General features: G+C 41.3%; 1 protein-coding gene across 4 annotated transcripts in view; it reads right to left on the bottom strand.

Moving 5' to 3' along the window:
- Window positions 1–20,510: 20,510 nt before the first annotated feature.
- Window positions 20,511–23,770, bottom strand: part of INPP1 (inositol polyphosphate-1-phosphatase) — a 29,423-nt gene continuing 26,163 nt past the window's right edge. For all 4 annotated transcript variants that reach the window (XM_043488254.1, XM_043488252.1, XM_043488253.1 and 1 more), the window contains 2 exons: window positions 22,605–22,779; window positions 20,511–21,244 (listed from right to left, as the gene is read on the bottom strand). In XM_043488254.1, coding sequence (XP_043344189.1) covers window positions 20,683–21,244; window positions 22,605–22,779 — 737 coding nt within the window. In that variant the 3' untranslated portion in view covers window positions 20,511–20,682. The remainder of the gene's footprint in view (window positions 21,245–22,604; window positions 22,780–23,770) is intronic.

Raw genomic sequence — 23,770 nt, 5'->3', positions numbered from 1 at the left:
TAAGATCCCTTTTGATTACACTGAGCTCACCTTCCTGGTCCGGGGTCATCTCTTCCTTTCATGAACCCTGACTTGATCATATCTCCAAAGTCCTTCTGGCAATGGAAGGTAACAGAGTCGCAGGTTCCTGAGATTAGGACATGGACATCTCTAGGAGGCCATGGTTTTGTCTATCATACCCAGTAAACACCAAGCCCTGGGGAGTCCACCTTTGAAAATATTCCTGGAATTTTACCTCTTCTCTCTATTCCTGTGCTGTGCTCATCCATGCGGTTCTCTCTCCTCTGCCTCATGACAGTCACTTCTCTGGCCTCTCTGCCTCACTGTGTTTTTTCACCCCAATCAATCTTCCCTATTTCAACCAAAGTAATCCTGAAGAACACGAGACAGTGTCATTTCTTTGCAGTCCCTCAGGGTTGCACAACACCATGGGGTACCATTCACATTGTCTTGTGCCTCCTGGTTGGGCTACCAGCAGACCTTCATTCTCTACTTAAAACCCATCCAAGTGGTTAGGACTTTACGTTTTCACTGCCAGGACTCAGGAACCCTGGTCAGGGGCACTAAAAATCCTGAGATCCCATAAGCTGGCTAGCTCAGCAAAAAAATAAATAAATAAATAAGCCACCCATCCAAGGCCTCCTTTACGGTAACAAAGAGACTCAAAAGTCCAGTAGTTAAATAGGATTATAATTTTTTTTTTCTCATGTAGCAATCCACAAGTAGGCAGTCCATGATTGATAGCATGACCCCACCATCCACACAATATGGATTCCATGCTTGGTCCAGGGTGACCATTTCCGGCACACGGGCCAGGGAGAGGATAAGCTCTGGCACTTAAAGAGAAGTCCTCAAACTCTCGCACTTGCACACATCATGTCCATACATAGCACCTTGGCTGAGATAGTTGCATGTCCATATCTGAGTGCAAAGGAGGGAAACACACTTTTAGGCACGCAGCCAAAGACCCCGCTAAACTCTATTGCTACGGAAGAAAGGGAGAATGGATTCCGGGAGTTAAGGCTCAGTCTTCCACGGGAGAGAAAACAGAGTGTCACACAAGGGAAAAATATGTAACTTATATTGGAAGATAGGGAGGACCCTTTGAGGAAGTAAGAGTAAGCCGGACCTGAGGCATAATTGGAGATGACCAGGTGAAAAGCTCTGGGAAGACTTTCCCCCTAAGAAGGAGCTGCCCTGAGGCATCAAAGAGCTAAGCTTAGGTAACTGAAGCAGACGGAGTGATAGCCTAAGGGGAAATGTCAAGAGATGAGGTTGGAGAAGTAGGCAAGAACCAGGTCAGGCACAACCTTGATGTGATGGGCATCACATCAAGCATCTTGAATTTTAACTTACGTTCAGTGAGATCTATTGAAGGATGCTTAGGAGATCTGACTTGTGCCTTTAAATCACTGCAGCTGCTACATGGAGAATGGTATGGAGAAGGCAGAAGTGGAAGTGAGACTCAGTTGGAAAGGAATTAGTGGTGAGGAAAGAGATTAGCAGTGTCTGGGGGCAGGGTGATGAGCAGCGGGGATGGAGAGAAGCGGATGGATTCGAGAGAGTGTGTTGGAAAGTGTCTCAGCACACTTGGCGATGTACTGGGTGTGGGAGGCAAGGGAAAGGAGGTGTAAGAATGACTCACACGTTTCTGGCTTGAGCAACTGGGTGGATGGTGACAACCTTTAGAGAGAGGGAGAAGACCGTGGGAGGAGCAGGTTGGAGGGGAGAAAGGAAGACCTCACATGTTGGCATAAGTTGGAGGTGCCTGTGAGACTTGCCAGTGGAGCTGTGAAGTAGTCAGTTAAGTCTGTGTTTACAAAACTCAGAAGAGAGGGTTGGACCCGGCAGTTATCAAAGTTGATGTGCTATTTACAATCACAGGGTCACCATGAGAGACAATATGCTAACAGAACCCTGAGAAAGGCCAGCATTTACCAGTTGGTATAAGAGGAGGAAGGGCTTCCCAGGTGGCTGGTGGTTAAGAATCCACCCATCAAGCAGGAGATGGAGGTTCCATCCCTGGCTCGGGAAGATCCCCTGGAGAAGGAAATCGCAAGCCACTCTTGTATTCTTGCCTGGGAAATCCCATGGACAGAGGAGCTTGGTGGGCTGCAGTACATGGGGTCTCAGAGAGTCAGACACAACTTAGTGACTCAACAACACCAACAGAGGAAGAGGAACCAAGCAGGGATAGCCGTAGAAGCAGGAGGAAGCGCAGGAAGGTCTTCTAATTGTGGTTATCTCACTATAGATGGTAATAAATCTACTGCAGTGGGGCAGATTTAAACTCTGGTGACAGAAGGAAATATAAAATCCGGTCCCTTCCATCAGAGGCTTGTGAGCTTACTAGCAAAGGCCTGGTTATAAATAGATTGATTATAATAGAAGGTAGCATATGCTATGAGTGGTACACAGATTATCTTTTAAAAAATAACACTCTCATTATTTCTGGCCTATTGCATAAAGTTTCAGTCTTTAACCACCTTCAATCAAATGCTAAGTCTTGCCAACCTTATCTCCTTGGTATTTTACTAATATGTTTCATCTTATCCATCTCTACACACGGTACTCCAAGGCCCTAACGCAACAGTCTCCATGATGACTTTGCTGTTTCCATCCTTGCACGTCAATCAAGTATGAACCAAGGCACCTAAAATGGATCTCCGTTATGTGATTTTTAAAAAATATACTTATTTTGGGGAGTTCCCTGGTGGCCTCATGGTTAGGATTCCAGGCTTTCACTGTCATGGACTGGGTTCCATTCCTGGACAGGGAACTGAGATCCTGCAAGCCATGTGGCATGGCTGAAACAGACATGTATACAGTTAAAAGTTATTAAAGTGGTAAATTTCATGTAATATTTTTTGCCATAATTTAAAAAAAGCGAGTTTATGAAGTAACTAATATGAGAATTGATTTTAGAAGATATGTTGGCAAAGTTCATGGCAAAATTATCCTGTTTATACATTTTACATTCTGCTGATATTATAAATTATATGCAAATTCCACCCTGAAAGAAAAAAAAAAAACACAGAAGTCAACCTGAAAGAATATGTAATGGCAAAATATAGAACAATATGAGAAATAAAATACATAATAATATTGAATTTTAAGTGAAATAATACAATAAATATCCATGAGTCAACACTAATATAAATAAATGACTGAATAAATAAGTGAGGAAGAAGGAAAACTTTTTTGTTCAAAAATTCCAATTCATAAATGTAGAAGTAATGAGGAAAATAGAAAATCTCCATTAGAATATCACAGTAATAACAGATCTGGCATGTAGAACAATGTTAAAAAAAAAACAAAATTGAAGGATTTACAGTATTTAATTTCTACACTTAACTATAAACCTATGGTAATCAAGACATTGAGGTATCGGTATAAAGATATAGAGACCAATAGAACAAAATGGAGAGCCCAGAAGTAAATTCACAAGCATATACAACTTGTTTTCAACAAAGCTACAAAGGCAATTCGATAGAGAAAGAATAAGCTTTTCAACCTAGGTGCTGGAACAATTGGCTCTCTGTATTTAAAAAGTGAACCTTGATTCATGTTGATGTATGACAGAAACAAACACAATATTATAAAGCAATTTAAATAATTAATTAAAATACACTCATTTAATTTGAACATTGATAATTAAAAATAAATTAAAATAAATAATTTTAAGTGAACCTTGACTTACCTCTTACCATGCATAAAAATTAACATTAACTCAAAATTAATCACAGGCCTAAATAAAAACTTCAAGAAGAAAATGGGAGAAAACCATAGTTACATTTAATTTGGCAAGTTTTCTTAAACAGAATACAAAAAATACAAACTATAAAGAAAATAATCAATAAATTAGACTTCATCAAAATTAGGAACTTTGCTTTTCCAAACACAATGCTCTACAAATGGAAATGCAAGACAGAGAATGGGAGAAATTATTTTCAACCGTATATCCAACAAATGACTTGTATCTAGAATATTTAAGAATTCTCACAACTCAGTAATCAGACAAATAACTCATCTTTAAAATAGACAAAACTTTTCAAAAGATACTTTACTAAGAAGGTATATCCATGGCAAATAAGCCCATGAAGAGATGGCCAATATCGTTAGTCATTAAGCAATGCTTTCAGTTGGGTGCAATTTTGCTCCTACACACCAGAGACATTTGGCACTATCTGGAGACATGTTTGATTGTCGCAACTGAGGTGGAGTACTACTGGTGTGTAGTGAGTAGAGGCCAGGGATGCCCCTAAAGTTCCTACAATGCACAGTGCCACCCCAAACACAAAGAACTATTTGGCCCAAAATGTCAATAGTAACTGGCGCTTCCTAGGTGACACTAGTGATAAAGAACTGCCCTGCCAATGACGAGATGTAAGAAACTAGGGTTTGATCCCGGAGTACCGGAAGAGGAAATGGGCCCCCACTCCAGTATTCTTGCCTGGAGAATCCTATGGACAGAGGAGATTGGCGGGCTATGGTCCATCGAATCGCTGAGTCAGACATGACTGAGACAACTTAGCAAGCATGCATATACTTCATTAGTAATAGGTTGAAAAGTCCTGCTTTAGGGAAGTGCAAATTAAAAGCACCAGTGTACATGTTGTTGAATAGCTAAATAAGTAAGTAACATTAAAAATGAGCATACTAACTGTTGTAGAGTATGTGGAGAAACTGGAACCTCATACAAAGCTGCTGGGAACATAAAATCATTATAATACTTTGGAAAATAATTTGGCAGTTTCTTAAAAAGTCAATCATAAACTTACCCCCAGTTATTCCACTCCTAGGTATTTCCCTAAGAGAAATGAAGGCATATGTTCACACAAAGTCTTACACATGAACGCACACAGCAGCTTTATTTGTAATGCCAAGACCTGGAAACACCCTAAACGTCCATCATTTTGCGAATGGATAAGCAGATTGTGGTTTTTGCGTGCAGTGGAATTACTACTCAGCAACTAAAAGAAGCAGACTACAGATGCACGCATTGATGAATATGTAAACATACATGGATGAATATAAAAAATAATTATCGGGTGAAAGAAGCTAAACAGCCACCTACAAAAAAAATGTTTATAATTCCTTTTATAAAACTCCTAAAAATGCAAACTGATACATAGGAACAGAAAGCAGATAGCTGACTGCCTGGGAATGGAGTTGGGTGGAGAAGGGAGGGGAGCGAGGGAATAATTATAAAGGGGTATGAGGAAATTTTAGAGGATGATTAATATGCTCATTACCTTGACTGTGGTGACTGTTTCGAGATGATTTATAAATGCTTATCAAAGTATACACTTTAAATAGTTGCAGCTGCTTGTATGTCAGGTATAAATCAGCAGAGCTTAGGAGGCCTGGAGGTTGCAACTCATGTTTGTGTCAAAGTAAAATCACCCCTTCCCTCCTGGACCACATCTTATTTCATCAGCCAAATGCAACTCTGCAGTACTAGAATGAAAGGCAATCAGTCCCTCAGAGTATTCCTGATTGAAAACACTCTGCCTGGTAGGAGTGACCTATACTGATAGGCACCCTATACTTGGGTCCAAAGGACCCAAGATACTATACAGCAAATAAGGAAATTTCCCTCCCTTGATATATAAAATTACTATTTATTTTAATAATAAACTGTTATTAATAAGGATAATCCACGCATGTGAGGAGCCAGAAAAGTACACCTAATTACACCCATCTTCCACATGCTTGCTGAAGCATTCTTCCAGAAGTTCTAGTCAATGCAATATGAAAATAAAAGATGGGTTATACATGTGGAAAAGGAAGAAACAAAATCATAATATTTATACTCTTTGATTATATACCTAGAAAATTTGGGAGAATCAAACTGAAGAATTATTAGAATTAATATGTTTGCATAATATGATAAGGTACAAAATTAATATACAGAATTCAGTATTTCCCAGATAGCACTTTAAAAACTAACACTATAGGATGGGACGGAAAATGACTCCATTCAGACAAAAACATTTTCTCCATCCTGATCACTTCTTCTGAACATTTTCTAAATCTTCTGTATCCTTCTTCAAGTGTTTTATTTGGGGGAAGGAATCAACTAAAATGTACTTATGGTCATTATGCCTTTCTGGAAAAGCCATCACCGTGGTATCCAAAGTGGTATCATTTCCCCTGGATTCAGTGTAAAGCTTTGGTTTCTACCTTGTTCAATATTCTGCCTGCCACAGCCATGGCAGGATCTGTCTTACCGTTTTGGTATCCGGGAATTTACTAATCAATTGATTGTACAAAATGTAAATACTGAATTTTTTTATTCTGGTTATTTTTCTATATGACGATAGACTCATTTAATTCAGGAGAGCTGCATAGGTAAAACAACATATTTGTAATTACAGATTTAGTTAAATAAACAACAATGAAAGCAAATACTTGTGTACTCACCGACTTGTACAAATAGAATTTACTACTTTTTCTACATGGTGTTTTAAATATATCTCAAAGTAAAAGTATGAAACAATTAAAATATTTTTGGTTATTTAAAACCAAATAGGTTTTATTATTAAATACACCAGCTGTTCACTGTGGGACCCTGAGTTCGGAGGGAACTGAGTTTCCTCCCTGTGTGAAACTTTCTAGATATGACAGTCTCTTCTATAAAATTAATGAACTGAGAATTGGTTATCTTTAAGGCCTCTTTAGCTAAAAATTTTTGTAACTGCATTCTGTACATCTCAAGTGTTTTCATCTTTGTCTTGCTTTTAAAATATTATGCAGTCAGTGTTTCCCTTTATAGCTAAAAGCAGCTCCATAGGTCAGGTATTAGAGACCTGGTCTTGTAAAGTCAGAAACCTTGTACTTTTCCTTTGTGTTGCTACTGTTGAACATTTGTTTGTAATATTAATATTCTTCTTTGTAACCTATTTTTAAAATGTTATTATATGGCACATGGGGAATGTAAAAGGAGCCATAATTCTATCTATCATCACTTAACTAGATTCAAAGTTGAGTCTCTGTTAAATTTAATATTGCCACAATAAAATAGGAATGACATTTACATTCTTAATACCAGGTCATTATTTTATTATTGATAATATGTAAGCAACTTAGCAATTATTCAAATACTATTTATTAGGCACTGAAAGTTCTGGTAAAGTCCTTACTGAAATGAAGTAATACAGAGCACAGACAGAACAAGCATGATATTAAAGTCCTGGCTGTCTCAACAGAGAAGAAGGTATATTTACAGCCTATTTCAAGAATATATGCCACAGTTGACCCTTGAACAGCATGAGTTTAGATTGTGTGAGGCTGTGTACGTGGATTTTCTTCCAATAAATATCAGTTCAGTTCAGTTCAGTCGCTCAGTCATGTCTGACTCTTTGCAACCCCGTGGACTGCATCATGCCAGGCCTCCCTGTCCATCACCAACTCCTGGAGCTTACTCAAACTCATGTCCATTGAGTCCGTGATGCCATCCAACCATCTCATCCTCTGTCATCCCCTTTTCCTCCCACCTTCAATCTTTCCCAGCATCAGGGTCTTTTCCAATTAGTCAGTTCGCATCAGGTGGCCAAAGTATTTGAGTTTGAGCTTCAGCATCCGTCCTTCCAACAAACATTCAGGACTTATTTCCTCTAGGATGGACTGGTTGGATTTCCTCGCAGTCCAAGGCACTCCCGAGAGTCTTCTCCAACACCACAGTTCAAAAGCAAATTCTTTGGTGCTCAGCTTTCTTTATAGTCCAACTTTCACATCCATACAAGACTATTGGAAAAACCATAGATTTGACTAGATGGACCTCGTTGGCAAAGTAAGTTCTCTGCTTTTTAATATGCTGTCTAGGTTGGTCATAACTTTTCTTTCAAGGAGCAAGTGTCTTTTAATTTCATGGCTGCAGTCACCATCTTCAGTGATTTTGGAGCCCCCCAAAATAGTCTCTCACTGTTTCCACATCTATTTCCCATGAGGTGATGGGACCAGATGCCATGATCTTAGTTTTCTGAATGTTGAGCTTTAAGCCAACTTTTTTACTTTCCTCTTTCACTTTCATCAAGAGGCTCTTTAGTTCTTTTTCACTTTCTGCCATAACAGTGGAGTCATCTGCATATCTGAGGTTATTGATATTTCTCCCGGCAATCTTGATTCCAGCTTGTGCTTCTTCCAGCCCAGCGTTTCCCATGATGTACTCTGCATATAAGTTAAATAAGCAGGGTGACAATATACAGCCTTGACGTACTCCTTTCCTGATTTGGAACCAGTCTGTTGTTCCATGTCCAGTTCTAACTGTTGCTTCTTGACCCGCATACAGATTTCTCAGGAGACTACGAATACCAATAAATATAGTATCTGTGTTTTCATTTTATACATCTTTAACTGTGAGGAAAAGTTTGTATTTAATTAAAGATCCTGATATGTGGAATCAAAAAAACTAGTATTTGAGCCCTAATTCTATCCAAAATGTTGTTCCTGCCCTCTTGGTGAGTCATTTGTCAATTACTTTGTTTTTGAGACAGAGATGACAGTTCATGGATTTTCAACTGCAGAAGTGGACAGCACCCTTAACCCTCTTCATTGTTCAAAGGTCAAATGTATTTGAGGAAAAATACTTGTCTATATTCAAGTGATCCTCCTTAAAATATTCTTCCATAATACCATGGGTAACACTCCTTTGTAGATAATTAGATATAGGAAACCAGCTCCAGTGTTTTAACACTCATGTCACATATCTGGGGGCATATTGATTCAATTGTTCATTCATTCAACCAATATTTACTAAGCACTTGTGTTTCCCTGATAGCTCAGTTGGTAAAGAATCCGCCTGCAATACAGGAGACCCCAGTTCAATTCCTGGGCTGGGAAGATCCGCTGGAGAAGGGATAGGCTACCCACTCCAGTATTCTTGGGCTTCCCTTGTGACTCAGCTGGTAAAGAATCTGCCTGAAATGCAGGAGACCTGGGTTCGATCCCTAGGTTAGGAAGATCCCCTGGAAAAGGGCTACCCACTCCAGTATTCTGGCCTGGAGAATTTCATGGTCCATGGGGTCGCAAAGAGTTGGACATGACTGAGCGACTTTAATCTAATCTAAGCACTTACTTTGTGTTCTAGGAGCTAGGTGCTAGAACTTACACTGTTCTAGGTGCTAGGAACACAGCAGAATACTAAACAAAGTCCCTACTCCCATCAAGTTTACATTCCCATCAAGCTTATATTCCAGAGGGAAAATATAAGTTGTAACCCAAATGTTAGTTTTTTCTTAAAGAAATGTAGTATCAAGTTTGGTTTCACTGTTTTCCCTGTTATAAAAAGTAATTCTTGTTTATTGGAAACAAACAACAAAAAAGATGATACAGAAAAGGAAGATTCTTTTGTAATCCCACAGGTTGGTGGAATTACCATGAATAGTTTGGTATACATACTTACAGAGTGTAAAAAATTATTTTTAATTTACAAACTGTATTGCTTTTCTGTGAAATGTTTTTTTCACTTACCAACACAGTGTACCACAAGCATGTTTTCATATAGTGCCTTTAGATGTAACTCCTCCTTTTTCTTGCATAATATACCATCCTATCAGTTCAGCTCAGTCACTCAGTCGTGTCTGACTCTTTGCGACCCCGTGGACCGCAGCACACCAGGCTTCCCTGCCCATCACCAACTCCTGGAATTTGCTCAAACTCATATCCCTCGAGTCGGTGATGCCATCTAACCATCTCATCCTCTGTCCCCTTCTCCTCATGCCTTCAGTCTTTCTCAGCATCAGGGTCTTTTCTAATGAGTCAGTGCTTCACATCATATATAGATTGCAATTTATTTCAACCATTCTTTAATTTATGATCTTGGAGGTGATTTCCAGTTTTTCCATGATAACTAGTACTTTTAGTGTTTTGTTTAAGAAATCTTTGCCTAGCCCATGGTATTTTAAACTCACATTGTAGGGCTTAGAGACAGAGAGCACCCACTGGCAGCTGCCTTACTGGGCTGGGAAGACAAAAATCGCAGTTAGAGACTTTAGCAGCCATTATCTAAGGGCTTAAGATCCTAGAGGAAAGAGGAATATACAGCAGGGAGACTGATGTTTTGACTGCAGTTTCCTTCTGGGGCTTTTCCAAATTCTAAATTGTACGTATTTGGGGTAAGAGGCTGAGAAACTCAGCAAAGAGCTGCTAGGTGCAAAGAGTCTCAAAATCTAAGATGAAATTTTGAGAGTCTCACCTGCTTTTCTTAATTTCCTGTGTGTGTGTGTATGTGTGGTGGGAAAGAGGGGTGGGAAGTGGGCTGTAAGAAAGGCTTGAATGCCAAGCTAAAGCCCAGGAACTAATAGAAAGTCACCAGAGGGTTTTAAGGGAATGGAGACCTGACTGAAAATCAGTTTTGTGATGTAGGCATTGGAAGAGTCTCTGGTGAGTGTCCTTCCAACGAGGACACTGTAGCAGAGTCAGCTGTGTCCACCCAGAGTCACGGATCACTCACAGCAGCTGAGCCAAGACCACGACCCCGGTCTAGGTTTTCTTGGACCACTGCAGGTGCCTCAGAGCCATATTGGCAGTGTGCGCAGGGGGTCAGGGGCAAGGAGAGGTCTGGCCGAACGTGGTGACTTGGAAGTTTGAAGGATGAAAGGATGTTGGAGCCTAGGGAACGGGGAGACGGCAGGGAGGAGGAGCTCAAGGATAAGAACAGGACCCCAGAGCTTTCCATCAGGGAAGGATATGAAAGAGAAGAGCTAGGATCAGAAAACTGAAAGGCTGGAGGAGTCTCTGAAGAAGGGGGTGGGCAGGATGGGAACGACGATTACTTTGGAACTGTTGAGTTTCACCAACTGGCAAGATATGGAGGCAGAAATAGGCAGTAGGTAATTAGATATGTGGGTCTGGAGTTTAAAAGAGAGATTGGGGTTTTCTCCTCATTCTAATCCATTTGTTCCTTTATTCTTTACCATCTTTTACAAATTTGGGAGTCAAGTATATAGGTGATATAAAGTTGTAAATATCGATGAGATCTTTAAGTGGATAAGTACATAAAGAAAAGAATTTCTAAGCATGGTATATTAACGATTTTACTCCTACTCCCACCCCAAAAGCCACAATAGAGATAATCTGATTCATTATGAAAACTAGATGTCATGGTTAGAATCCCAGAAAAGTGTCACATAGACTCTACTTGAACCTGATTAATGACTGTAAAATTAATGGTAGTTAGAACACAGTTTATGTCATGGCTGGAAATTTAAAATTCTTTGAAAGCCTCATGTATTGTGTTCAAACTTGCTTCCCTATAATCTTTGCTCATTGGTTTTATAATATAAATATTTAAACTTTTATCTTCTTTCCACAGTAAAATTGTATAATTCAAGGACTACACTAATGCTTACAATTGGCCAACTAATCATCAGCATATAATTAGTTTTAAAGAAGAGCAATGGAATATTAAAACAACCTGATTTAATTTTCTCACCTATTAGATTTGAAAGATTGATGCTATCTTGTGTTGGCAAATGAATATTCTGATCATTTGTTGATGATATTTCTACTGGTACATCTTTTCTGGAGGATAGTTTGTCACTAGGCAACAAAATTTAAAATGTCCATTTTTATTTTTTTATTTTTTGCCAAGCCATGCTGCATGTGGAATCTAATTCCGTGACTGGGAATCAAACCTGTGCCTTCTGCATTGAAAGTACACAGTCTTAACCACTGGACCACAAGGAAAGTCCCTAAAATGTCCATTTTTGATCTAGCAGTTCCACTTCTAGGAATTTATCTAAATGAAATAATTAGAGACTGTTCAGATATACACATTCATCAAGCATATTCGTTGGCTTTTTTCCCCCGGTAAATGTTTTATTGAAGTGTTAATATAGTACGTGTGTGTGTGTGTGTGCTGTTTTACCTGACTCTTTTGCAACCCCATGGACTGTAGCCTGCCAGGCTCCTCGGTCCATAGGGTTTTCCAGGCAAGAATACTACAGTGGGTCACCATTTCCTCCTCCAGGAGATCTTCCCAACCCAGGAATCGAACCTGTGGCTCCTGCAGGTACTGCATTGGCATGTGGATTCTTTACCACTGCGCCACCTGGGAAGCCCTGTAAATACAGTGAAATATATTAAACTTAAGTCTATAGGGCAATGAATTTTTACAAAGTAAACACTCCTATGTGTCTGCCATCGAGGTGTAGACCATTAGTGGCATTTCCCCATCACTGCCTTCCCAAAGGTAATTGTTACTCTCACTTTGAAGATCAAGTTCCCAGGGAAGCAGAGGCTGAGATTACTGTACAGCTGGGACCAGTACTTGTGGGAGGGAAGGTGGTAGAAGGCCAGGGGTCCAGAGGAAAAAGGAAAGAGGGAAGACACGTGATCGGGCAGAAGTAAAGTGGGCTGAATTACAGTCTCAACAAAGTCTTCAGCTAACTCTACAAGGCACTCTGAACCTGGGACAGCTCTTCAGAGTTTTCCCAGGTTGAGTGAGGGCCTTTATAGCCAGCTCATAACTGGGGATATAATCGGAGGTCAAATAGCTCTCTTCAGCTGAGGCACTTCCTAAGAAGACTTCCTGAAGGGGGATCTTGATGGTGTATTCCATGAGTGCGGCTTGGTTTTGAAGATTATATAGAGTATCATACAGTATATACCTTTTTGTGTGCTGCCTCTTTCATTTCACATTATGTATGTGAAATATATGCTGTTTCATTCCATTTCTGTGTACCATACTGTATTCTATGATAGTTGAGCATTTGCTTAGTTTTCTGGTTTGGGCTATTATGAATAATGTTGATATGGACATTCTTATACATGTCTTTTGATGATTATTTGCATGTATTTCTTGTTGGGTATGTACCAAGAGAAGGGTCATAGAATAAGCATATGTTCCTCTTTATTAAATATTGCCAAATATTTTTGTACAAATCATAATTCCCCCAATGAGTATCTGTAAGAGACTTAGTTGTTTCAAATCTCACTAATAGTTCACACTGATTGTTAAGCTTTAATTGTGGTGGATGCAGTGGCTCTCCAGTGTTTAAACGCATTTTCCTGATGGTTAGTGATGTTTACGCTTTTTGATATGCTTATCAGCCATTTAAATACTCTCTTTTGTAAAGGGGCTTGTGGTCATTTTTTAATTGGACTTTGTATCTTTTTCTTGCTGATTTTTAGGAATCTTTTATATCTACAGGATATAGATCCTTTGCTAGGTATATGTTACAAATATCTCTCCTACTCTGCGGCTTATGTTTTCATTCTTTTATGCAGAGAAAGAAAACAACTCTAGGAAAGTTGACTACAATGCCAACAGTAGTTTTGTCTGGATTTAGTTTTTCCTTCTTTCTACTTTTTCATACTTTGTAGTTCTTTAAGAAGCATGTAATTTAAAACACAATGAAAGAAATGAGTTTTTAAAGAAAAACAGCATACTTAAAACATGATGTGTGTATGTGTATGCATGTGTGTGCGCACACGTGCTTAGTCATGTCTGACTCAGTCGTGTTTGACCCACCAGGCTCCTCTGTCCATGGAACTTTCCAGGCAAGAATACTGGAGTGGGTTGCCATTTCCTCCTCTGGGGATCTTCTTGATCCATGGAATGAACCCACGTCTCTTGTGTCTCCTGCATTGGCAGGCAGATTCTTTATCACTGCTCCACTTGGGAAGCCTTTAAAACATGATGATGTATTTTAAAGGCGACCCATCAGAAGTGGTTAGTACAGAAAAGAACTTTGCTACAATTTTCCTTCACTGTTACATATGTGCCTCTGCAAATCCGCTAGAGACACCTAGTGGAGAGTGTTGTAAAGTTTGCAGCAAATGTTCCAATGTGCTCAAATTGCTTGGGAAATTATAACAGGGAGGGCCAGCTTACTTACCAGGGGAGAAATGTTTGTAAAACATACTTTGGTTCCCTTATCATCTCAGCTTCCAAGTAACTGAGAAGATTCTGCTACTCCCAGGTTGGGGTAGACCTAGCTCACCAACGGGCTGGGTTTGGACCTGACCAACAAATGTGATAAAAATTCAGAGAGAACAAAAGACAGTGAGGTTAGGAGTAGAAATGGGACCAGTTCACAGCTGGCTACATAGTTGGTAGCACCCTGGAAAGTTGAAATAGTGGGGCTCCCTTACAGAAAGCAGGAGAAAAGATTGTCATTAAAGATACTAAAGTTAAAAGGCTTTCCTTCCTTCTATTCTCTTTCAAACTGTCATGCTATTATTTGCTATTTAATGTCAATAAGAAAAATTTTAAATTTAAATTGTTAGCTTGAATTTTACCATTTGTATTTATATTGCACAATGCCAGTTGTAAGTATGAGTATAACTCATATGTGCAATCACCAAAATTATACATTTCATTTTTCATAGCTTGTGCGTGTGTGCTGAGTCACTTCAGTCATGTTGACTCTTTGGGACCCCATGGACTGTAGCCTTCCAGGTTCCTCTGTCCCTGGGATTCTCCAGACGAGAAGACTGGAGTGGGTTGCCATGCCCTCCTCCACGGGATCTTCCCGACCCAGGGACTGAACGCAGGTCTCTTGCACTGCAGGCAGATTGTTTACTGTTTAAGCCACCAGGAAGCCCATGGATACTTATATTATCCTCACTACAAGAGTGGAAAGAATGCAGAGAAGTAACGCAGCTGGTTTTTAGTTCAATTCTTGATATGTACACATCCTGCTAACTCTTTCTACCTTCAGTTTTCTGGCAAGGAAGAACAAGAAGAAAAAGAATTATGGGTGGCCCTATCTTTAAAAAAAATATTTACTTATTTATTTGGCTGCACTGGGTCTTAGTTGCGGCATGCAGGATCTAGTTCCCTGATCAGGGAACAAACCTGGGCCCCTGCATTGGGAATGCACAGGCTTAGCCACTGGACCGCCAAGAAGTCCCTAGGTGGCCCTAACTTTCCCTTTATTTCCATGCCATCATTTTCAGCCTATGTGATTTGTTGTAATTATACAGGGGAAAAAAATAAGAAAGGGCATAATAGATTTCCTTGGTCTTTTTATGTTTCTGAAAATGCCAGTGCCATCTTTTGGCATTCCAACCAAATCCTAGTTCCAGGGGGCTGTTGCTGCTGCTGCTAAGTCACTTCAGTCGTGTCCGACTCCGTGTGATCCCATAGATGGCAGCCCACCAGGCTCCCCCGTCCCTGGGATTCTCCAGGCAAGAACACTGGAGTGGGTTGCCATTTCCTTCTCCAATGCATGAAAGTGAAAAGTGAAAGTGAAGTCGCTCAGTCGTGTCCGACTCTTAGAGACCCCATGGACTGCAGCCCACCAGGCTCCTCCATCCATGGGATTTTCCAGGCAAGAGTACTGGAGTGGGGTGCCATTGCCTTCTCCACTAGGGGGCTGTTATCCCACCTAATTAGTCATAATAAATGTAATTCACTTACCATGTACTTGCTTTAAGTCTCACTGAACGCCTATACATCAGGGGTCTGTAGGAATTCTGTGCTCACACGGCACTGTGAACACTACATGAGTGGAATGGGGTTACGGGGAAAGAGGGCAAACACACGTTGTACATCACACCTCTGTTCACACGCGTACATCACACCTCTGTTCACACGCATGCACCACTGTCCTAGAAACTTAATTTGCAAGTTCAAAGACAAAATGTTTGAGAATTTCAGGATGGCACTCACAGAACCAAGTGTGGTGCCCTGCTGAGTGAGAAGCCTTCTGCCCCTGCACAAGTCACAAGCCCATGAAGCCAGCCTAAGGACGGTCTTTTTTTCTTTTTAATGGAGAAAGGGAGAAAGCTCTTAATCCTATATGATAATGGCTCCCTGCGGGTCAGGAGCATTGAAAATACAGCCTAGAAAAGAAAAATCATATTTAAAATTAGAGACATTTTATTACATAGTAGTCACAATGTTGGCTAGGCTGATTATCAAATAGAAATTATAAGCATATAAAACCTTTTAAGAAAGATGTCAGTGCTAAACACAGCTACTTCCCCTGGACCAGTTTCAAAGATCCATTTGTGTACATACCAGCTCTTAATTGAGTTCCCTGCCACCCTGAGGGGACAGTCACAGTCCCTTAGGCTTGCTTTATGGACATGTGTTACAGCCTAAGTACCAATCTAAGCCAGGTACAGTGAAAGGTGTTAACTATGGATGTGAAAGGTTATGACTTACTGTTTCTACTCTTCCTTTGCATTTAGCACTTACAGAAAAAAATAAAACAAAACTGAGGGACAAGAAGGAAACTGTTAGAAACTTTTGTCTGCTTTTTCCTACTCTTAGGAATGTGTGTTTGACTTTTTCTGCCATGGAGTGGGCAGGGCTGTTTCTGTGCCGTGTGTGAGGTGCGTGCTCAGTTGCTAAGTCAGGTCCAACTCTTTTACGACTGCATAAATTGTAGCCTGTCAGGCTCCTTTGTCCATGGGATTTCCTAGGCAAGAATACTGGAGTGAGTTGCTATTTCCTTCTCCAGGGGATCTGCCTGACCCAGGGATAGAACCCATATCTCTTAGGTCTCCTGCACTGGCAGGCGGGTTCTTTACCCTGATCCACTGGGGAAGCCTGAGTAATTACTGTGTGTGTTAGTCACTCAGCTGTGTCTGACTCTTGGCGACCCCATGCACTGTAGGCCTCTGTAGGCCCCTCTGTCCGTGGAATTCTCCAGGCAAGAATACTGGAGTGGGTTGCCATTTCCTACACCAGGAGATCTTCCCGGCCCAGGGATCAAGCCTATGTCTCCTGCATCTCCTGAATTAGCAGGTGGCTCTTTACCACTTGAGCCACCTGGTAAGTCCCTATTTCTGTGTGGTAGCTGTGTCTAAGGCTGGTTACAGTTACATGCTCTGGGCCAAGCAAGCAGGACAAGGAATTATGAGCAGCTGCTATGGACTAGGCTAAGCAGACTCCTTTAGTGATGGCTAAGTAAGGAACTGAAAGCAGAGACCTCCCACAGTTTGTCTGCCTGCTGAGCACTCAACAGAGGCCAAAAGTGTGAGTCTGAAAAGAGGGGGCAGTAGGCCTCTAGGCAAACTGCCAGGATCAAGAGTCCCAGAGATTTCCCACAAGTCTCAAGACACCAATAACTGTTTTTATGTTTGTCTTATATTTTCATCTGTGCCTTATTGGCAGGAAGTGCCCCTTCTTTATTACCTTGATCATTGCTGTTTAGTTGCTGAGTTGTGTCCAACTCTCTGCAACCCCATGGACTATAGTCCACCAGGCTCCTCTGCCCACGGAATTTCCCAGGCAAGAATACCTGAGTGGATTGCCATTTCCTTCTCCAGGGGATCTTCCTGACCCAAGGATCGAACCCACGTCTCCTGCATTGGTCGGCACATTCTTTAACTCTGAGCCACCAGGGAAGCCTTACCATCTTGACAAATGTACTTATGCACTCTTCATTCTTTGGGGGATGAAGTGGATAAGTACGTCAAAAGTAGATGAGTGTAGCTAAGGGTTGAAAAAATCTGCTCTTAAATGTCATGAGACCTTAGTGAATAGAACAAAGGATGTGTGATCAGAGGTCACAAGAAGACAGAAGCCCGGACGACTCATTTGGCCCGGGTGATGGAGATTGCTAGATGTCCTCTAATGCCTGTCTTCTAACTTCCGGGGTGATAAAAGCCTGGTTTTCAGGTGAGTACATGGCTGCTCCAAATGGAGACCTTCTACGTGCAGTCATGTGAAAAGGTTCTGGTCAGTGACGTGAAAAATTGCCCTTCCCTTCTTTTTATTCTCTGTCTTGCTGCCCACAATGCCGACTCTGTTGTCTTAAACCTGAGAAGGGTCATGGTCTGGGGTTGGGAGAGCAGCGAGATGGAAGGAGTGTGACTCCCTGAGGACTTTGGGGTGGAGCCTCCTTTCAGCTCTGGACTGCTCACCAAATACTTTTGATCTTATTTAAGCCATTGCTATTTTGGCATTTTGTCACTCACAGTTAAACCTAATGCTACTGATGCAAAGTATTACTGCAAACTTATCCTGGCTGCACGTCTTCTAGACAGAAGGGCTATCTATGGGACTTTACACTCAGACTCAAAAGTCTGCTTTTTCATACTCCCATCTTTATAACACAGCAAAAAGCCCTTCATACAATACGTATCCCTTGGCTTGTCAAAATCTCATGCAGGGAGCCTATACCTAGGGGCTTAGAAGCCAGAGCAAAAAATTAGCAACACACAAAGTGCATTAAAAGGAAATAACCATTAGAACCCTACTCAACATGGCTGCCAGTCCTCAGGAGCAGCTGAATTGAGCCTGGAGTGATGGTTAGGTGGAACCATGTGGCTCGTGTAGAGAGCAACAGGTATGTTTGGAAGCTTGAGCCAAGAGGCTCTCCTGAATGAGTGGATGTGGGTTGTAGGAGCAAGAGAGGAACCATCGCTGACCTGGCTTCCCAGAGACTGCTCCTATTGACGTACAGGGGGCTCTCTTTTTATCATCCTCTGTTTAAGCAACCTGGCAGAGTCATCTGTCTGCCAGCCTCCTGTAAAAAACCACTGACTGATGCACAAGACAATCTTGGTGACCAACAGGCTACTCTTTGGAGCACCCCTCCATCACAACCCCTAACTCCCACTCTCATCAATTGAGTTGTATGTTTGCTTAGACTGATTGACTTCATTCAAAAATCATATTTCAATGGTTTCTTTAATAATAGATTAAGTATAATGTAAAATGAATTTGAAAACCAAGAATTTAAGGCTTTGAAAGTATTGATAGAAATGAGTCTTAAAAATTTACTGAGTAGGAGACAATTATAAAGATAGAGGAGAAAAAAATTAAAATCCAGAATGATTATGTTGTCAGACTACATGGCAAATATTTTTTAACTTCTTCCTCTAAAGAAATCAGAGCCTGAGAATTCCCTGGTGGAACAGTGATGAGGAATTGGTACTTCCACTGCCAGGTCAGGCTCAGTTCTTGAGAACTGAACCTGATCCGGAAAGTCACACTGTGCAGCCAAAAAGAAAGAAATCAGAGCTACAGATCACACTCCCATGGGTGTGGTTTATGCAAGACCAGCACACACATGCTTAAGGAAGGGCCCAAGCTTTCCGACAGATTGACAATGGATGTGTGCAATAGATGTTTACAGAATATGTTGGATTCTCTGTTCTATCCAGTTTTCCCCCCAATAAACTGGCACATTGATAGATCACATAAATAAATAGATCACATTGAAGAGGACTCTTTTCACTGCATTGTTATTGATAATTTACATATTCTAAAAATGTTTATGTGCGCAACATGCTTTTTCTTGAACTATATTCTATTTTTCCATTCTGGTGACTATCAGGCAGCATGACTAGTTTCTGGGGTTTGGTTTCTAATGTGTTTTGTGAAGAATGAACTCACTTTGACTTAAAAATCAACCTTTAAATTAGAATATACAGCGCAAGGACCCACAATCAATCACAAAGCATGTACAGACTTTAAAAACTATGTAACTTTTTTACTAAATAAGTCATTAAATCTTCTGTGTGCAGTGAGATACCTTTAAATAGCATCCAATTAAAATAAATAAATTAAAAAAAAATAAAAGTTTCACTTACTGTGATTCCTTTGTAATTGCAGGAAAACAGAGGATGCTGCAGAAAATCTTTTGGCCTCAAGAGGGCGTGGGGCAGAAAGGAGATAGCTGAGTTTGGTCTCTCCAGATGGTGGAACTATCTCCTCACCAGGGCTGCTAAAGACAGGAAAAAGAGGTCTCACCCACCTCAGAGGACATTCAACATGGGATTCCAGTAGACCAATGGCTATATATATTTAACTCTACCTCTGGTTTTTGAAGTGTAATAAATACTATGCAAAAACTACAGAAATGTCTTTATCCTCTCCTGTCTTACCGACAGAAATGAGTATGTTAAGTGAGAGTATTAGAGAGAACTAGAGACATAATTAGTGGCAGAATCAAAGAATTAGAATGAGAGAATAAGAATATAAATTTGAGCGAGAGTTTCAGAATGTGTATATGAGTGTGGATGTGTGTGAGTGTGAGATTGCATGAGTAGGATGGAGCCATCAGTGCTCCAGGCTTTAATTCTTATAAGAAACATAGTGTCACTGAAAGCACGTGAAAATGGCTAAATTATGCTTCAAATTCAGAGTTCTAAATGTTCTACCAAAGGCTAAAGCTGAAGATTTTTGTTCCAGACAGGAAACAAAACTAAGCACAACCCCCTTTGCTCTCCCTAATACTTCAGTGACATTAACTTACCACTTCTAAACTCATGTTCTGAAGACTTTTATTTAATTGAGCAGGAATTTTTCCTGTCTTCAATATTTTACTGAAGCGTTTCAAGCAGCACTGAAAGTGAAAGTGAAAGAAAGTGAAGTTGCTCAGTCGTGTCCGACTCTGCGACCCCGTGGACTGTAGCCCACCAGGCTCCTCCATCCATGGGATTCTCCAGGCAGGAATACTGGAGTGGGTTGCCATTTCCTTCTCCAGGGGGATCTTCCCGACCCTGGGATCGAACCCAGGTCTCCCGCATTGCCCGCAGACGCTTTAACCTCTGAGCCACCATCACACAAAATCCACTATAAAGAATCTCACACATTTAACTGCTGCATGAATATCATTCATTTATTAACATTATGAACACATAATGGAAAAATGCTCCCCCAAAGAGGAAGGTGAATGTTGACTGTCAATAGGACAAAGCCGTCTTCAAGAGACAGAGATGTGGAAACTAGGTCCACAGTTGGGTTGCGGAGCCCAGGAGGACAGAGCTCATCTACGTATGCGTCGCCACAGGGGCCAGGTGCTGGAGGAGGCGGCTCAAGAACGCCTCCAGCTGCTTCTCGGATCTGTACGCGATGAGTCCTCCCTTGTTGGCCCACTGGTCCACTCCAGCGGCGCCTTCGTTTCCCACGTGATACACCAACTGCGGCAAGTCAAGCCCCGCGTCAGGCTTTCTTTCCAGGCATTCCTTTAAGTCCACCATCCCCCCGCCCATGGCCCTGAGGATGGCGTGGGCAGCACAGGAGTCCCACTTGAACGTGGTGTCTTCTGAGAAGATGTAAATGTCGACGAGGCCAAGCACCACACAGAGGCTCTTGTAGCCGGCCCCAGCCGCCCGGAAGACGCGCTCCCCACACACGCGTGACAGCGCGCCCTTGATGGCCTCCTTTTCGCTGGTGCTGACGACAGCTGAGAACGGGTGGGAGCCTCCGGAGCTGGGCTTCTGGGTCACGTGGCTCTGCGTTTCACTGTTGCTTCTTGTAGAGACGGGAGGCAGAAGGGAATGGATGTTGGTCCCCAAGTAAGAAAGGCCCCAGTAGCACTGTCCTTTCCACCTATGGAAGAGAACGTTCAGTTTGTGGCGGCAAGTTAACACATTTGTTTTTCATTGCTCCCAGGGCTTCCCAACTTGAGGTGAAAAATACATAATGCAGCGAGTCTCAAGGCCCTTCAGCCTAGAGATAGTTACCAAATAGCTAATTCATTTCCAAAAGTCACACCCTGTGCCTGTTGCTGCCTGTGTTGTTGCCAGTTAGAAATGCTTTCAGTTTTTTTTTTTTTTTTGCATTATCACATCCATCTAGGACAGTGCTAAAATACTTGAGGGATTTCCAGCCTCTGGGAACAGAGCAAAGTTTCACTGCCTCTTTTGGCATTTACAGTTTAACAGGAGTAAAGATGAACAGATAAATAAGATTTTCAGTCTGCAAATCCTTCACAATCCTGAATTTTTTTCAGTTGGTAACACCTTTTCATCCTCCAATTTACTAGCGCCACTTTGGCTTTAACATCAACAAAGAGGGACTCTTTTTTTTTGGCGGGGGACGGGGGAGGGCAACAACAAAAATACCATCTATCATTTCTTAATGTTTAACTTACTATATACGCTGGATAGTTTCTTTCCGGAGAAGGAGACTGAGGCTTAGAGAATGCAAGTGTTTAAGAATGTATATCAGTGGTAGAATCTGCAATCAAATCCAGGATTTGTGCCACCAACTACTTTTGTCAACCATTTCTAGGTCATGATTATGTCAACATCCAGTCCCACTTATTTTTAACTTCTTAACGACCCTTTAAAGATAACAAACACTTGCAGTTTGGTAGAAGGCAGGGAAGATGAAAAATATCAATACTGCAGAGGTGTAGTTTATGACTATTAAAGAACAAACAATTCTTAGTTGCTTGAAGCAAGTCAAAATTTAATTTAAAAATAATTTTACATGAGTGGGAGAAAATGTCATCTATTTCAGTAAAAAGCTGAAACCACAGGAGAAAAGCTGCTTCTACTTGAACCCTGTCAGGCTCTGGAGTCAACCCTGTCATACTCTGATCCGTAGGCTGTGGATCAGAGCAACCAAAGGCTGGGTCACCCTCTATGCTCTGCGAACGGTCCATGGGAGCGTGAGGAAGGAGGAGGCAGAAAAGAAAGTGACACTGACAGTTTTTTGTTTTTATAGGGAGAGGTTCTAATCCTGGCCATACCTACTGTCTTTTCGTTAGATTATTTTCACATTTTGTTGTGAAACCCAGGATTGAAAATTAAAGGACCATTGATTCAAACATGGAGATTTTTAGTAGGAATGCCAAATGTATCGAGTCATGGGAATGTCACATGGAGAGATAATCCTGACAATAAACAAAGCTGAGGTTGTAAACTCTGAAAACCATAATATACCAAAAATATTCCATTTTTACCTGAGGGTGTTTAGGTCTTGTGACACAAAAGGCTGGTTGATGACTCCCATGAGAGGCACCCCTGTCCGTGTGTCATAGACACCAATTAAAATCGTGACGCACTGAAGTCCGCTGGGGAAGATTCCTTGGTTGGGTTTAATGTCAGCAGAACCTTTTATATACTGGTAAGTCGAATCTGAAAAATGAAGCAACTGTTAGGATTCAGGTAATGATTATTTAGAAGATAATGATGAAGACCCCTATAAAACCTGCCCTAGATCATTTCTCTCTAATTTGGTAACAGCTATGGTCTAAATGTTTGTGTCCCCCAAAATTCTAACCCTCAAAAGTTGATGGTATTAGTAAGTGGGGTCTCTGGGAGGTACTTCAGTCCTCGGGGTGGAATCTCATGAATGGAATTAATGCCTTACAAAAGAGGTTGCACAGATATTGTCTCTTCCATTTGTGTGTGTGTTAGTAGCTCAGTCGTGTCTGACTCTTGCAACCCCATGGACTGTAGCGTGCCAGGCTCCTCTGTCCATGGGATTCTCTAGGCAAGATTACTGGAGAGGGTTGCCATTCCCTTCTCCAGGGATCAAACCCGGGTCTCCAGCATTGCAGGCAGATTCTTTACTGTCTGAGTACACAGTGAAAAGATGCCAATTATGAATCAGGAAGAAGACCCTCACCTAATCATGCTGGCACTCTGATACAGGACTTCTCAGCCTCTGAAACTGTGAGAAATAAAACTTATCTTGTTTAAAAGCTACCTAGTCCATGGTATCTTGTTGTAGCAGCCCAAATGGACTAAGATAATAACCAATCACGTTTTACCTTCAGGTGCCACTTAGATGGAACTATTATTTGACCTTTTGTACTTCACTCTGAAGCTGCTTACGTTTCATCTTCCCAACTATACATAAATTCTTGGAGAAAGGGGACATGTCTATAATTCCTATGGCAGCTAGCATGGCTTCCTTCCTTCTCGTGTTGTTAATCGCTCAGTCATGAGCAACTCTTTGTGACCCCATAGGACTGGAGCCACTAGGCTCCTCTGTCCATGGAGTTCTCTAGGCAAGGATACTAGAGTGGGGAGCCAGTCCCTCTCAAGGGCATAACACCTTGCAAATGGTAAGAAGCACTCAAATATTCATCACCATGTCAAAATCATCTAAAAGGTAATGGCT

Source organism: Cervus canadensis, chromosome 15 (genome assembly GCF_019320065.1).
Source record: "Cervus canadensis isolate Bull #8, Minnesota chromosome 15, ASM1932006v1, whole genome shotgun sequence".
Classification (NCBI taxonomy): Eukaryota; Metazoa; Chordata; class Mammalia; order Artiodactyla; family Cervidae; genus Cervus; species Cervus canadensis.
The sequence above is the reverse complement of the archived record's forward strand: the minus strand, read 5'-3'. Positions and strand labels throughout refer to the sequence as shown.